The sequence below is a fragment of the Nicotiana tabacum genome, chromosome 24 (assembly GCF_000715075.1).
Source record: "Nicotiana tabacum cultivar K326 chromosome 24, ASM71507v2, whole genome shotgun sequence".
Classification (NCBI taxonomy): domain Eukaryota; kingdom Viridiplantae; phylum Streptophyta; class Magnoliopsida; order Solanales; family Solanaceae; genus Nicotiana; species Nicotiana tabacum.
This window is the reverse complement of record NC_134103.1, coordinates 103,775,723-103,787,726: the sequence shown is the minus strand read 5'-3', so window position 1 is coordinate 103,787,726 and position 12,004 is coordinate 103,775,723. Positions and strand designations below refer to the sequence as shown.

The following is a 12,004-nucleotide window of genomic DNA, read 5'->3' as shown; positions in this document are numbered from 1 at the left end:
CATTGATGGCCTCACATATCAATTGCGGTTACTTATGACTCGGGAGAGGGTTTCTGGTGCTACTTTTGATGAGGTAGTTGACATTGCTCGGCAGATAGAGATGGCCCGTAGCCAGGAGCTTGGAGAGAGGGAGGCCAAGAGACCTCGTAGACCAGGTGATTTCAGCTGTGTTCCTTCAGGGGGGTCAGTTTTACCGCGGCATAGGTCGTCCTTACAGACACGCTCAGACGGGTCATCCAGTTCACCGTGGTGCATCATCCGGCCATGGTTCATATATTTCTCATCAGGGTCAGTCATCTCTCAATGCCCTTCCAGCCCAAAGTTCGTCCTGTGCCCCTTTAGTTCAAGGTTCATTTGCATCGGGTGCTTCTAGCAGTTATTATGGTTCTTGGGGCCCGATTCAGTCCACACCACCACCAGTACCAGGGAGCTGCTTTGAGTGCGGGGAATTTTGGCATATGTGGAGACAGTGTCCTCATCGCTCGAGAGGTCCAGTGCAGCAGAGGAGTCAGACTACGACATCAGCACCAGTGTCTTCGCCACCCCCCAGCCAGCTCGGGGTGGGGGTCAGTCAGGTAGGGGTCGCCCAAGAGGGGGAGGCCGATCAGGTAGCGGTCAGGCCCGATTCTATGCTTTTCCAGCCAGGCCAGATGTTCTTGCTTCAGATGTAGTGATCATAGGTATTGTCTCAGTGTGCCACAGGGAGGCTTCTATATTATTTGACCCTGGTTCCACTTATTTGTATGTATCATCGTACTTTACTCATTATCTGGATATGCCCTATGAGTCCTTAGTTTCACCTATTCGTGTATCTAAGCCGATGGGCAATACTATTATTGTAGACCGTGTGTACCAGTCGTGTGTGGTAACTATTGGGGGACTAGAGACTAGAGTTGATCTTTTATTGTGCAATATGGTTAATTTTGATGTAATTATGGGTATGGATTGGTTGTCTCCATGTCATGCTATTCTAGACTGTCACACCAAAATCGTAATGTTAGCAATGCCAAGGTTGCCGAAGGTCGAATGGAGAGGTTCGCTAGATTATGTTCCCAGCAGGCTAGTTTTCTATTTAAAGGCCCAACGTATGGGTGGGAAGGGGTGTTTATCATATTTGGCCTTTGTGGGAGATGTTGATGCAGATACTCCTATTATTGATTCAGTACCGGTCGTGAGAGACTTTTCGGAGGTATTTCCTGCGGACCTACTGGGTATGCCACCCGACAGGGATATTGATTTCGGTATTGACTTGGTGGCGGGCACTCTGCCCATTTCGCTTCCTCTGTATCGTATGGCACTAGCAAAATTGAAAGAATTAAAAGAGCAACTTCAGGAACTTCTCGATAAACCCCTTAGCAACTTCAGGAGTTTTGGGTGATTAACGGATCATTTTCGGACTTAGTATGTTGGCTGAAGACTGCTAGTGTATTTCTTCTGGTTTCCTTTTACGAGTTCGCGAGAGGGGTCATGCATTCGCGAAGGGTGTCTGTGGGCTGAAGAATTCTTTTCTTCGCATTGGCGAAGGAGAGGATACGAACGTGAAGGTTTGGACTGAGAAAGCATCGCGAACGCAAGTAGGCAGACGGGTTCGCGAAGAAGAGAGAAGGCAGCTGGGGACCCCGTGCATTTGGCCTTCGCGTTCGCGTAGGGGTTGTCGCATTCGCGAAGTGAGAGGACAGCAAAGCTTCACGTTCTTGAGGCTTGGGTCGTGTTCGTGAAGGGTTAATTTGAGGGGCAGTCAGATTGTTCTACGCGAACATGAGGGTGAGGTCGCGTTCGCGATGAAGGTATATCTGGGCAGAATTAAAAGTTCCAAAACGTGGGTTTTGAGTTCATCATACAGAATCAAATTGGGAGCTCGGTAGAAGGCATTTTTTGGAGAGATTCTTGCGTGGGTGTTTGGGGTAAGTGATTCTTATCCAGTTTTGGTTAATTTCCATGATTATGCCTTTGAATCCATCATTTAATGGATGAATTAAGTTGAAAAATTTAGAAAACCCTCTTGGTTTAATTTGAAGATTTGAGGGTCGAGTTGAGGTTAGCTTTTGGTAAAATTGGTATGGTTAGACTCGTGGTTGAATGGGCTTTCGAATTTTGTAGCTTTTGTCGGGTTCCGAGACGTGAGCCCCACAGGCGATTTTTGAGTTAAATTTTGGGTTTTTATGGAAAATTTATATTTTTATATGGAATTAATTCCAATAATATTTATTGACTGAATCGGACTATTTGTGGCTAGATTTGAGGCGTTTGGAGGCCAATTCAAGAGAAAAAGGCATAGCAGAATAAAGAATTACACGGTTTGAAGTAAATAGCAGTTCTAAATTTGGTCTGAGGGTATGAAACCCCGGATTATATGTTATGTGATTGGTTTTGAGGTGACGCACATGCTAGTGATGGGGGTGTGGGCGTGCACCGTAGGAATTGTGACTTGGTCAATTCCATGGATATGTGTTGTTGAATAAATTGTTGCTACCCGTACATATTTCTACGTATTAGGGAAATTGAATTATAAATCATGTTTAAACCATGTGTTGACACTATTGGGACCCACAGATGTCGTGTACATGTTGAATTATCTGTTAAATTACTATTTTGTACTCGGTCATAGTTTTACTTGCATATTACATCTCAGTCTCTCTTATTCATTATTGATGCATCATATCATTATTGTTGGGCTGCTTATCATGATTTCTGAGAGCCCGAGAGATTGGGGAGGTTGATGACTGAGTGAGTCCGAGGGCCTAATTGTGAGGAAATTTATGGGATCGGGCTACACGCCGCAGCATATTTTATTAATTTATGCCATGATTGGCTTGTTTTAGCGATTGGGTTGAAAGAGCCCCTCTAGAGTCTGTACACACACCCAGTGAGCGCGGGTACCTACTGAGTGCAAGTGCCGAGTGTCGTGAGCCGAGTGCTGAGTGATTGTGAGGTATGAGTGACTGTGAGGAATGAGTGACTGTGAGGTTGGAATGAATGGGAGGACTGAGTGACTGTTACTCTGAGAGGATGCATTTATTACATTATTTCTGCATTTCAGTTGTCGTATATCACTGTTTTGGAAAATTTCTAAAAGACATTATCTTTTGTTTCAGTCGAAGTTGATTTGAAAATACTATGGAATTTTAAATGTTGAACTTGAGAGTATGCCTACCCTTTTATGTTAGAAATTACTGCATTTGGACTTAGCCGTGAAGCTCGTCACTACTTTCAGTTCTTTATTTATTATTGTTACTTACTGAGTTAATTGTACTCATACTACACCCTGCATTTCGTGTGCAGATCCAGGTGATCGCAGACATAGTGGGTATTGATTCTTTCACACAGTTGATTTTTCGGAGATTGAGAGGTAGTTGTTGTGTTTCGCACACCTTGTCTCCCCCTGCCTATCTCCTTGTTTACTGTATTTGGTCTCAGACTAATATAGACTGTGTTGTCTAGACTTGTAATGTATAGATGATCATGTACTCAGTGACATTGGGTTTTGACAATGTATATATATCCAGTATTTGTGGGATTTTCTCTTAAAATTAATTATTATATTTTTCGTATTTAAAAAATATTGTGGGTTATTGATGTTGTCGGCTTGCCTAGTATTGAGATAGGGCCATCAAGATGGGTGAGATTTCGGGTCGTGACAAAAAAACTAAGGAGTATCATCAACGGGAGCATCATCAATTGGGAGAAAAAGGATTAATTTGAGAAGAAGAGGCTTGAACATCAGCCCTGCCAGGAATAAGTCCATCTTCATCACCCTTGGAACCTTCGTCGTCAGGTGAGGAAAAGCTTTGACATTGCTAAGTTTTATCAATTACTTCTTTAGCCCTATATATCTCAGCATTAAGGTCAAAACCCTCCTGGTTGGCTTCAATTAGAATCTCAAGGCGAGTATTCCAGCTCACATCCAACGATAAATTATCCTCGAGTGCCTCATAATCCTTCTGCCACTGATCAATCTTAGCTCTCAACTCTTCGTTTTCTGCCTCCGAGGCTTCATAGGCTGTCTTCAAAGGAGCGAGAGAACTTTTCAAGAACTGAATCTTATGTGTAGAGATGCGGAGATCTTCCGGAGCTTGGGTAAGTGTCTGAACCAATTCTCCTGCGTAAATCTCTTTTTGATTGAGAAGTTCTTTCAGACTCCTTATCTCTTCAGTAGCCTTGGAAAGTTGTTTAGCAAAAGGAGATTCCAATATATCCTTGTCCTTCCCAACCTGACTGGAAGAAGATTTTTCAACTGCTAACTCAGCAGAAACCATCCTCATTTGTTGCTCCAAAGCATTCTTCTCTTCTGCAAGAACTTCCTTTTTCAGTTGAAGACCTTCGAATTGTTCCTTCCAGTTATCAACCTCGGTGCGCAATTCAATAACTTGTTGGTCCATCTACGAAACCTTTTTCATAAGCTATGTGCCAATCAAATTAATCTGTAAAAAATGAAGGGGAGGAAGAGTTATGAATGAGGAAGAAAGAAGGAAGGAAGTATAACTAAACGTATACCTTCAAAAAAGAATGAACAATGTCATTCATTAAAGTCAGTGAGTTATGGCCTTCTAACTTCTTCTTCTCCACGGGGCCTAGCAATGGCTTCAACCACATATCAGCTTGACCAGATTTTCTCAATAAGTTCCCCCCTTCAGGGACCTCAATTATAACTCTTTTCATCACCCTTCTACTGCTAGAAGGTTCGGCTTCTACATGAGAAGCAGCCACAGGAGTAACAACCTAAGTAATGTCAGGTAAATACACTATGGGTTAATGGTAGATGGAATTGGAAGGGAAGCAAGAGGCAATTCTTCAGAAACAGGCATGAAAGCTTCTTCACCCTTGAAGACTTGAGCGAACAGTCTATCAATGGAACTTGATGGAGGATTAACAGTATCTTCATCAGAAATCACTAAAGAAGCCTTCTTTAGCTCATTTATGAGTCTGAAAGGAATTGAACTTGATGGAAGGTCATGAGAGGGAGGGGTTTCATCATCAGAAACTGCATATCTCCTGATGCGCGGCCTTCTTACCAAAGATCCTTCTTCTATCTCCTCTTCATCATCAGAGCCACGAGCTACGCCAGTTTTCCTTTTGGAGGAAGGAACACTCAAAATCCGCTCCTGGGCAAGACTCACGGAAAGCCCGGTTGATGGAACAGACGCGGGACTAATGCCACGAATAGAAAACCCTAATAAACAAAAAAGGGTGGATGAGAAATTTTCATATAAACAAGTAAGAGAAAAAGGAGAATTATGAAGGAAAAATAGTACCGTGCATTTTCACTTTCCAACCAAATTTTTGAGAAAGAAATTTTCAAGATCTTTTGCCCATAGGGGCAGCAGTTAATATCTTTTCTACCCAAGCCCGAAAGTCGGGAATCTCATCAAAGACTTCCATGGTTGCTGAAAAATGGGTATGTGATTACATATATATATATATATATATATATATATATATATATATATATATATATATATATATATATATATATATATATATATATATATATATATATATATATATATATATATATATATATAAACATGCAAAGTTCCATTTTCCTGGGAAAGGCATGTTTTCTTCACCCACTAATCCACTAGTGGGGGCAGCAATAAATCGGGCATACCAGCCACGGTCTCGATCATCCTCGGAGCTAACCAACACTCTTTTACTTCTAGCCACGAGAGAAAAAACTCCGTCACGAAACAACTTGGGGGAATAAAGATGAAGCAAGTGCCGAAAGGTAAAAGGAACGGAAACCAAATCCGACAAATAACGAAGGCATGCAACAGCCCTTCACACAATGAGGCCAATCTGGCCAAGACACACGTTGAAGTAACGACAAAATTCAATGATTACTGGATCAATAGGAGGCTTAAACCCTAAAGTAAAAGGGTAGGTATAAACAAAAGAGAACCGGCCTGGTAAGAGGTGATTCTTTGGTTAGCACCATGAACTAAAATCGGGAAATCTGGTTTCCAATGACAATCTCGTCGAACTAAGGAAAGAAGACCGGTGGTTATTAATACAAAGAGGGAGTAAAGTAATGGATACTGAAGAAGGAAGACTCAAGAAATCAAAAAGAATGAAGTATTTATAAGAAGATACAATCGTCGTTAAAATTGGTCATTATGAAGCGTCATAATGGAACCGTCACTTCGTGACTGGTGCATCCACACACAAAACCCTAAAAAGCGCTAAGGAACTGCAGATCCAATCGTAAGAAGCCACGTGGCATGGGAATTAAATAGATGTGACATACGTCATATCGATTCTGAAGGAGACGTGAGGATACTCGAGAAACGGCGGCAAGGAATTCCCTCAATAAAAATTTACCACTTCCGGACTATTCAGTTGAGAATATTCAGAAAGTGGAGGGGGACTATCTGTATTGGTGGAAAAAAGACATGACACGTGGAACATCAGTAAGCTGGCGAGGCATGACGCGTGGAGCGTCGATCTCGCGACAAGTGGCACTCTCAATTAACTGAATTAAGAATGCAAGGAGGGTAAGGGAGAAACACCCACGGGGTAGCATAGAGAAAAGAACCGGACCTGATAGCTGTCAAAGGAGAAGCATGAACGAAATGAATGAAGGCTACAAAGAAGGGAAGATACACGAACCAGAAATAAATAAGGAATGGGAATCGGAGCAGTTACAAGGAATCTTTAGTTATAAATATGTCAATCACGGTTGTTTGTGGTAACGGACAATCAATACAATTAATGCCCATAATAAGCCCAAATTAAGTGTGAGAACCGTTATGATTATATGTTCCTATATAAGGATAAGAATCTCATTTGTAAGGACAGGTTACGATTATTACTGATAACCAAGATTTATTCATAAAAATATTTTCCATTTATTATGAACTTTTAGGCACGAGTAATAAAAAAAATCATAATCTGTCTGGTGTTTGCAAAATCTAATATAACTACTAGTCTTGTTGTACATGACTTACTACAAGTTCTATTAGTATAACTTTTGAAGTCGAAGTTAAAACGGGTGTTTAACAATATAGTTGGATGTCGACCGCTTGTAAGTTCCTGTTTGGCCATTAGATTTTGGCTTCACTTTTTCATAAAAAAATTAAAAATATTGTTTGTTTATGAAATACGATCATGTTGTGAAGAAAAGAACTTCAAAAATTTTCAAGTTCCCAAAAAATAGTTTAGGGCAGTTTTTGGGTGAAATGTTTTCTTTCACTCACAAAATTTCAAGTTTTCTTCAAATAAAATGCATGTCTAAACACAAATTCAAAAACTCTTTTTTCAAATTTCAATCAAATTTATGTCCAAACGCTAGCTAAGTACATGGATATATATAGGGACAAAAATACAATAGCATACCTACCAATAGGCCTTCTTTAGTGTTACAAATGTATGCTTTGCGAATTAAGGTGATCGTACAGCTCGATAAATGCTACTACTAGCTAGTAGCAGACATAGTATTATCTTGCGCCAACCTGTAATCACTTCCTTCTTTCGTTTTGTGAACCAGATAATGCAGAGAGGAAAGACCAACTTTTTTGTCAAGTTAAATGTTATACATTTATTTATCATAAACATTACTAAATAAATTAAACTAAAGTATGAATTGTGTTAATCTTGATAGTATCTTGAGGCTTGAGGTTTTCTTATTATTCTGTAACAGCTCAAGAACAATATATAGTAATACTTTTTAAAGACAATGGTCCCTGAACTGGAGAAATGAGCTTTCAATTTCTTCATGAAAAGCAACAGAGTTAAATAATAACATCGTACATCACTAGGTTCAAAAATAAAAGGGATAAAGTGACAACAAAATAATTCTAATCAAAAATATAGAAGGGATAAAGAGACAACAAAATAATTCTAATCATCTATTTCTCTCTCTTGTTGCCTTCCCTTTCTGCCATCATCTTTTTATCTCTACTAGGTTACTGAGAAGTGAGCTCATTTTAGTTAGAAGCCATAAAAAGCAGTGGCTAAAAAATGTCATTTCCTTTGAGCTTAATACATTCTGTAACTTTAATATCTTCGGCTTCAAAGCCCCAGCAAAATATAGTAGACCAGAGTGATTGGAAGGGCTATTAACATCCCAAATATAACCCTGCACTCACCAATACCAATATTATAAGGCAATTCAAGATCTAAAACTAAAGAGTTTAGATTGTATCAGTGACGGGCGATAAAACATAACACAATTAAGTTACTTGAAAACCAAAACAAAGTTCAGTTAATGGCAACACTATATGTTAGCAACTCCAAAAAGATGGTGAATAATTTGTTGGAACAAGTTGAATTACACTTAACGTGTAATGCACTATTTGTGCATAAAATTTAATTAAAATACGCTGATATATGCTGAAAACCAGTAAGGTTGTGGAGTCCTCACCCTGTGCTCAGTATATCGGGATGAACATTGTATTCTTTTGCAAAGACAAAAGGAACAATCCCTTGAGGTAGAGCTGCCTGAAAATTAAAGTATACAAAACAATTACGTCGGTCAGTTGATATAAGTTGTTGCATTGTAGCCTTTTAGGTCCTTTACCTGAACTATTGCAATGTGCAAAAGAACGCCTCGAAGTCCAACAGCGATGGAGGCTGCGGCCATGACTGCTGGACCAGTGATGAATCTCACTGCCATAGAGAAGGAAGCAATTGTTTTTCCACAGGCAATCATTCTAGGCTGCAATGCCATGAATAAACCTGCAGTTTATGAACAAAATCAGCTCACTGTAACTTCATAGCCTAAATCTTAGTTCGACTTTCTAAATGTTTAGTCACAATAAACATACCAAGACTAAACATTGCCATTCCAAGACCAGCATCAGAAAGAATAGATATTGATTTGGCTATAATCACAGGCATCTCAACATTCCACCTAAGAGCATTGAAATTATTCAATATTGGAATAAAATAGGCATGATTGGAATGGATGCAAATAATTCATATAATCGACATCAACTAGTTTGGAATTGGTACATAAATTTTATGAAACCGCATTTAAATCAAGTTAGTTTCTGTATACCTGAATGAGACCAACGACCAAGTGAGGCCAATGAGACTGGAATAAGTATTTGGGTTCCTAACAAGTTTTCGCCAGACCATAATCAGAATAAGTCTGGTCATAACACTGGCAGGAGGCATAGCAGTAGCCTTAGTTTCATTAGCAGTCTTGGGAAACAGCTCAACCGTAGAGCTTGAGCCGAGCTTTTTTAGCACCGGTCCTTCTCGATCACATCCATTAGGGTTCTTCTTATTCCCGGAAGTGAACTCATCTCGGCCAAAATCATCATAATCTAATGTGCAAAAATATATAGAAATCAACCATTTAATGCAAAAATTAAATGCCAAGAGCATAATATACTCCACGAACTTCATATGATTATATTGGCGGATGTGACCTTTGATAACAAGTCCTTTCCTCAACTCAAACTATACATGTATAGTTTAAAATGTCAAAATTTTAGGTACAAGCAAATGTTATCTAAAAAGATAGGAATAGTAATTTTGGCGAAATTTTGCATTTACGAACTTAAAATCTTGAACCAAGTGCCTATGCAAGCGATTGTTTTAAGTAATGTAAGCATGACTCACGAGAAGACAAAAGAGGACGACAATTTCAGGAACTTTGCTATGGAAATGGCCAAAGATATACCTGAAAACAATTAAACTACATAGAAGGCCACTCAAATTGGGCAGTAGTTCAACAAAAAAACACAGTTCATTCACAGACTAACGTTATAACAAAGTCAAATCAAGAAACATATTTAGTGTATCACAAAGTTAAAAATTCCTACAACAAGCATAGGATCACAAAAGGAAAAATAAAAAGATAGTGTACTCATCCAAATCTAGTCAAACAAAAACTAACTAAAATACTAGTATAAAACAGTCCAAAACATATAAGATACGAATTGTTACCAACCTTTTGGGTGAGCTCCAACACCAAGGTCATTACCATATTCTCCTCCTCTGAAAACATGAATCCCACCTTCAGAAGCTGGTGAAGCATTTGAACTCCAAACAAACATGTGAAGATCTTTACCACCCTCAGTTCCATTAGCTTTTTTCTTGGCCCCTGGTCCAGTAGCAGGTGAAAATATTCCAGCACTAGCAGGTGCAGGGTACCCCACATTCCCCTGTCCATAAACCCCATTTCCCCTCCCACCAAATCCACTCTCCTCATCAAATCCCATGTTGCCAAAATTTGATGTCCTAGGACTCATATTTGCACTTTTCCCATTCACCATTGAGTACAAATCAGTGTGGTTAAAGCTTGAACCTCTAGGAGTAGGATTTCTTGAAGATTGTAAAGAGTAAATCTCAGCATTTGACAAGTTTGATGGTCTAGGGGTTAATGAAACACCACTGTTAAGTCCATGTGACATTCTTGAAAAAACTTCAGACCTTGAACTTGTAGATTTTCTCACAGTTACATGAAGTTTACCATCTTCACCAACTTCAGCTTGAGTTTCCAATGGTTCTTTTCCATCTAATGACATAACATCAGAGTCAATTTTAAAGGAAATAATATCCCCTGCAGTATCAGGAAACTGCTCAGCAATAAGCATTCTAGCACCTCTATACTCAAACAAGAAAAGCATCAAAGTATACCAAATGATACATTGAAGGACAACAATTTGAACCATTAAACTTCCTGAGGCATCACCATACATACCCTTTAACAAAGGGATTCCCATAACTAAAGTGTTTGGTAAAGTGGAAAGAGAAAACAAAGTAATGGACCACTCAAGGGAACCCCTTGAGCTGATTCTTGACCAAATGGCTAAAACAACAAGAACTATGACTTTTTGCAAAGTGTCAGCAGCTATGAACTTGTAGTTCATGGCATAAGGATTGTTGGATGCAATGAAGTGAAAAGATAGCAATGGAACTGCAAAAAGAGCCACAAATCTGTTAATTCCTGAACATTGATCTGGGCTGAAAATTTTCCACCATTTTACTGAACCATAAGCCAATATCATGGCTACATAGAGTGGTACTACAGCTGTGAGAACATGGTAAAGGTCTGAAAGTGAGATCATTTTTCTTTCTTTCCTTTTCTACACTCAAATGAAAAGGAAAAAAAAGAAAAAAGGAAACCCCAGATCAGAATATGGCTTTGGGTACTAAAATCAGATGGGGTTTACACTAATGAAAGAAACAAAAAGAAAAAGCATGTTTTTTTCTTCAAGAAACAAGAAAAAAAAACCAAGATGGCAGAATCTATGAGCTAAAGATAGTTCATTTTATCATGGTGAAAAGCTAAAGAATGAAATAGTAGTTAATAGAGCAACGTGATATAAGACGAAAATGTGTAAAAGAAAACAAAGAGGAAAAAGGGAGAGGAGGAAAGTGAAGAGGAAGGACGAGGTTTTTGTGGGAGAAAACAGAATTTATGTTTGATGTGATCTGTGTATAGGAATGTGGCAGACAGAGATATTAAAGCTGAGGGCTTTTGGGAAGCCTTTCTTTATAGTCTTTTCATGTTGGAAAAATGGAACGCTCTTACACACTCGGAAACAAATTTACAAATGTTTACGTTATTAAGGTTCCGTGTATTTATTTTGGGAAAGAGCTAAATATACCCTTCTATTATAGAAAATTATTTAAACTTACCCTTCATTATATTATAAGTGTGTATGGACCCCTACTGTTATACTTTAGTTCAAAATTATCCTCTTAATTTTAAGGGAGGAACACGTGGGGATCAGAAACAAAAGGCCCTGTGTTCACTTCTAATACTCGAAATTAAACGACGAATGAGGCAAATGGCATCGAAGAACCATGACTACCTGAATCCAATACACAGAACCTCATCATAATCTTTTTCGCTTAGCTACGTGATCGACGCGTTAACACACCATATTCAAGGGGAGGTGCCATGGTACATGCTATTCGTCGATAACATAGTTCTGATTGATGAGTCGCGAGCCGGTATTAACGAGAGGCTAGAGGTTTGGAGATATGCTCTTGAGTCTAAGGGTTTCAAGCTGAGCAGAACGAAGACGGAATACCTGGAGTGTAAATTCAG

At 39.1% G+C, this 12,004-nt stretch overlaps 1 protein-coding gene across 1 annotated transcript; it reads right to left on the bottom strand.

The window, feature by feature from the left end:
* Positions 1–7,680: 7,680 nt before the first annotated feature.
* On the bottom strand, positions 7,681–11,384 carry LOC107795413 (putative auxin efflux carrier component 1b). Its single transcript, XM_016618049.2, has 6 exons — positions 9,896–11,384; positions 8,996–9,266; positions 8,763–8,848; positions 8,516–8,673; positions 8,360–8,436; positions 7,681–8,074 (listed from the first exon to the last, which is right to left on the bottom strand). The coding sequence occupies exons 1-6, from the start codon at positions 11,013–11,015 to the stop codon at positions 8,008–8,010; spliced, it is 1,779 nt and encodes a 592-aa protein (XP_016473535.1). The 5' UTR covers positions 11,016–11,384; the 3' UTR covers positions 7,681–8,007.
* Between the last annotated feature and the right edge of the window lie 620 nt (positions 11,385–12,004).